General features: G+C 35.6%; 1 protein-coding gene across 1 annotated transcript; it reads left to right on the forward strand.

Annotated features, from left to right (window-relative positions):
• The first annotated feature begins 604 nt into the window (after positions 1-604).
• LOC111392884 (isoleucine N-monooxygenase 2-like) lies at positions 605-2854 on the forward strand. Its single transcript, XM_023018291.1, has 2 exons — positions 605-1723; positions 1996-2854. Exons 1-2 carry the CDS (start codon positions 784-786, stop codon positions 2637-2639), a joined length of 1584 nt encoding a protein of 527 aa, XP_022874059.1. The 5' UTR covers positions 605-783; the 3' UTR covers positions 2640-2854.
• The last annotated feature ends 1952 nt before the right edge of the window (positions 2855-4806 follow it).

A 4806-nucleotide genomic window follows, 5' to 3' on the forward strand; every position in this document is an offset into this window, starting at 1 on the left:
AAGACAGCTATCAACTGCCTTTTAGGGGGGGGGGGAGTGGGAAAAAAAGAGCCGACTCGGCTCGGCCCGTTTTGGCTCAGTAAGGCCCGAGCTCTTGATTTTTTGGCCTAACTTTTGCTTGGCTCGGCTCGAACCAAAAAAAGCCCGTCTTCAAAAAGCTCGAGCCGAGTTCGAGCCTTGATTTTCGGCTCGCGAGCAAGCTCGACTTGACTCGTTGCCATCCTTAGAATTATCCAATTTCATATCATTATAATCATTTTCTATTAATTGTTGAATCGTTTTTCATGTAACTATCTACATTTTTGTGCAGATAAAAACTAGCTAGCTTTGTAGTTTGCTAGGTGAGAATATTTTCTTTTCTATGGAAAGTAAGATTTGAAGATATAATTAAATTGAATAAATACAATGCGATAAACCTGGAGTTCGTGGAGTTCCTGTTCTGTGACCATTTTTGCCAAAAATTGCTGAAACCCCATTTTTCATATATAAAAGCAAAATAAATATGTACTTCATTAATCTGATGACAAACAATGTCAAATGTAACTCATGTTGTCTACGTGGGCCGCTACAGGAGGAATTAGGCAAGTTTCTGTCCGATCAATATAAACGCATTTCGCTATAAGAGTTTTGGCCAGAAACCTTGATTCTCTTCGATCAACACCAACGCATTTCACTATCATTAAAGCCATAAGAGTTTTTGGCCATAAACCCTCGATTCTCTTCGATAAATATCAACACATGACACTAACATAAACTGTAAAAAAGTTGCAGTTCACAGAAGCAATGGAGAAATACGCAGGCTCTTTCTACATCGTTTGCGCTATACTAATAACCCTTCTGCTTGCTGTAATAATCATCTTCAAATGGGCAGTATATACGAAACGGAGGTCACTTCCTCCTGGGCCGAGTGGCTTGCCCATTGTTGGGTGCCTAATCCAAATGATTATTAACAAGCCAACCTTCCAATGGATTCACAAGATGATGGATGATATGCACACTGAAATTGCTTGTATCCTTCTTGGTGGGGTTCACGTCATTCCTGTCACTTCTCCTGAACTTGCACGAGAGTTCTTGAAGAAACAGGATATTATTTTTGCATCAAGACCTCATTGCATGTCTGCAAGATTATGTAGCAGTGGGTACTTAACTGCAATACTTTCACCTATGGGTGATCAGTGGAAGAAAATGAGGGGAGTTCTTGCTGTACACGTACTTTCACCAGCAAAGCACCGTTGGCTTCACGATAAAAGAATGGAAGAAGCTGATAATCTTGTTCGTTATGTCTATAACCAGTGCAAGAATTCTTCGGAAGGTGTTGGTTTGGTGAACGTTAGAGTCGCAGCACAACAGTACTGTGGCAACGTTATCAGAAGGATGATATTCGGCAAAAGGTACTTTGGAAATGGTATGGAAGATGGAGGGCCAGGCACCGAAGAGGAAGAACATGTTGCTGCACTCTTCAAAATTCTTTCCTCTCTCTTTGGGTTCAGCATTTCAGATTATGTTCCGTGGTTGGAGTTTTTTGATTTCGATGGTTATAAAGGGATCCTAAAAAAGGCTATTGGGAGTCTATCTAAATTCCATGACCCCGAAATACATGGTAGGATTCAGACCTGGAAAAAGGGGCTGAGAGAAAATGAAGAGGATATTCTTGATGTTTTGATAAACCTCAAGGACTCAAAAGGTGCTCCGCTTTTGATGATTGAAGAGATCAAAGCACAAATTATTGTAAGAATGCCCTAACCTATTCAAATCTACTATAGCTCTCACATTTTCACCTAGTTTAGAACCCCAATATGAATTTGTCATTCCTATCTATACGAAATTAATCGACCACGTCACTATGATATTAATGAAAACCAATGATTATATTAAAAACATAATGTACAATTTACTCTTAAAATTGATTCTTGATAAGTTTATTATTATATTTTTATTAATTACTTTCATTGATAACCCTTTAAAAATCTTATTTTTCTACTATATAATTGATATTTGCAGGAATGATGATAGCCACAGTGGATAATCCATCAAATGCTTTTGAGTGGGCTCTTGCAGAGATGATAAATCAACCCCAGATTTTGAAAAGGGCGACTGCAGAATTGGACTTAGTGGTTGGAAGGAACAGACTAGTTCAAGAATCAGATTTAAATAAACTGAACTATGTGAAGGCGTGTGCAAAAGAGGCATTTAGACTCCATCCAATAGCACCTTTTAACGTTCCACATGTATCTATGGAAGATACAACTGTAGCTGGATACTCTATTCCAAAAGGTAGTCACGTAATGTTGAGTCGTACAGGTCTTGGTCGAAATCCAAGAATATGGGAAGATCCTCTGAAGTATAAGCCCGAGCGTCACCTCAAAGATGATGGCTCGGTGGTTGTTCTCGTTGATTCTGAATTGAACATGTTATCATTTAGCATTGGAAAGCGAGGATGTGCCGGTGTTGTGCTTGGTTCTACCTTGACCACAATGTTATTTGCTAGACTTATTCATGGATTCACTTGGAACGCTCCACCTGATGTGACAAGTATTGACTTAACTGAGTCTGAGTGTGATCTCTTACGAGCCAAACCATTGGTTGCACTAGCAAAACCCCGATTGTCTTCAGACATTTATCAACAAATTCAAATTTAAAATTCATTGCAGGGTCTGTTAGTATTGTTAAAAATCTAGTTTTGTCTGTTTTGAGTCAGATAAAAATTAATATGTAGTGTTTGAATAAGTCCCTATTGTGGAGTCGAATTCTAGCTAGTGAGTTGTCAAATTAATGGTCGTTCCGTGTTTTGAATGGTTATGTACACATATTTGGCAAGGTAACATGAATTTGAAATAAATATTTTCCTTCCTTTAGAACTCAGCATTAGTCACTAAGACAATGTTTGAAATCTTGCTTCGAGTTATGACATAGCAACTCGTAAATATTGTAATCTCGAGCTTTAGGTAATCTGAATCTTTATAGACAGAAGTCAAAACATGAAAGAACGAATTATGGGAGCAGCTAACCATTGTAACTTATCAAATTTGATTTTGGACTGCATTATAAATTAACTCACGTGATATAGAGAAGAATATACACATAAAAGAGTAAATAAAAAGGCTGCGGAACGTAAAGAAAGAAGAGAGAAAGAATACGAAAGGAAAATGAGTGTGTCCATCTGCATTGCTTGTATTAGTTTTTTTGTAGAAAGAGAATAAAAAATGAAAGTGAGAACGAAGAGATTGTCGGGACAAAGAAAGAAAATTGAGAGTGAAACTAAAGAAAACGATCATTCGTGAGGCGTACTTTGAGTGCTCTAATTTATGTTCGTTGATTGCTACAAAACTCTTTTATTGTGAGGTTTATCGAATTAATTGAATACTATATCATTTTTAACATTGCATAATAATCAAAACTAATTATTGAGTTAGGACTTAAAAATTATTGAGTGGATCAATACATGGAAACCACATGATCTCTATGGCTGAAATGGAGACAGATCGATGGATCCATACATACGCTAACATCTCTATGGTGAAACGGACCACGTAGTTGCATATATCCATACTTGGAAACCAAGTCCTACAAGTGAGATAGAGATGGTTTAAAAAGTTGTGATACACGTTTTATTGCTTCTGCTTCTTTTTGCAATAGTACTGCAGGAACATGAAAAAGATCGTACCTAGTTAGAGATGGTGAAAAATTCTTAAATGGTGAAAAATACCTAAAAACCATATAAATTCTTAATTGTTACACGTCCTTTGAAAATAATAAAATAATAAAGCCACTGTTTGACAAAGCTTTTTATAGATTATAACTTTGTGAGTCTTATTAAATTGTGATTAAAAGTGGATAAAATTGTGAATTTAATAAAATATTTGACAAATAATGAAGTTGACCAACTTAAAATGTGAAGAAAGCTACCCAAAAAGAGCTAGAAGTACTTTAAAATAACTGTTGAAGTTGGAAAAGAACTTAATGATAATATTGTTAAATAATGCAACAATAACAATAATATAATATCTCTACAAAATGATTATTAGGTATCGCTATGCTTAAGAACAAACTTGCTTCCTTTAAAAAAAATAATAATAAAATAATAAATAAAAAATCATTAGCTTGCGAAGTTCCATGGATATTTCCGGTATCCCCAATTTAGTGTTTCAGTTTTGCTTGATGTACAAGAGGTTTCTCTGCCAGAACACACACATAGGGGGTGGGTGGGGTATTTTGTGACAATTTTTTTTTTACAATATGTCCCATGCCATAAGAGTATTCTGACAATCTTTTGTGAAACTTTCTTCTGGACAAATGGATTAACTCTTAGTGTTTACCTCAATCTAACGTCAACACCATGTACTTTCCATAATTTTAACTAGTTTTGCACCATTGTTCACAATTTTTGCTTTAAACCATTAATCAAGCACAAGAACAAATGATATTTAATGTCGGAATATATCTCACAATATATTTTTTCATGCACATTCAAGAATGTTAAATTTTGATACTCAATAAATCTCGGGTTATGATATTAATATACAAATATATATTTCATAAGCTTAAGTCGATGAATGAAATAAATACGAACAACCAAGTCCAAAAGCTCTACCCGACCCATTTATATTCCTCTTGGATGGATTTGAATCTTGTCGATTTAGCTTTATTATTGGTCTAATTAAAAGCCTAACCTAACTATTTATATGATCCTAACCCTAGCTGTTTTGCAGTATGTGACAAAATAGAAGGGAAAATACGTGGCCTTTGTAGAGAGAAAAGTAGCTGGCTTTGTGGTGCAAAAGCCAGCTGCTTAGTTTCCAAAAAATC

This window comes from Olea europaea, unplaced genomic scaffold (genome assembly GCF_002742605.1).
Source record: "Olea europaea var. sylvestris unplaced genomic scaffold, O_europaea_v1 scaffold9923, whole genome shotgun sequence".
Lineage (NCBI taxonomy): Eukaryota > Viridiplantae > Streptophyta > Magnoliopsida > Lamiales > Oleaceae > Olea > Olea europaea.

Bases quoted from the DNA above. Each gene is read 5' to 3' on its own strand.
- LOC111392884 (XM_023018291.1), top strand. From the start codon at position 784: ATGGAGAAATACGCAGGCTCTTTCTACATCGTTTGCGCTATACTAATA. The intron at 1,724-1,995 runs TTATTGTAAGAA...TATAATTGATAT, and splicing joins TGAAGAGATCAAAGCACAAA to TTGCAGGAATGATGATAGCC.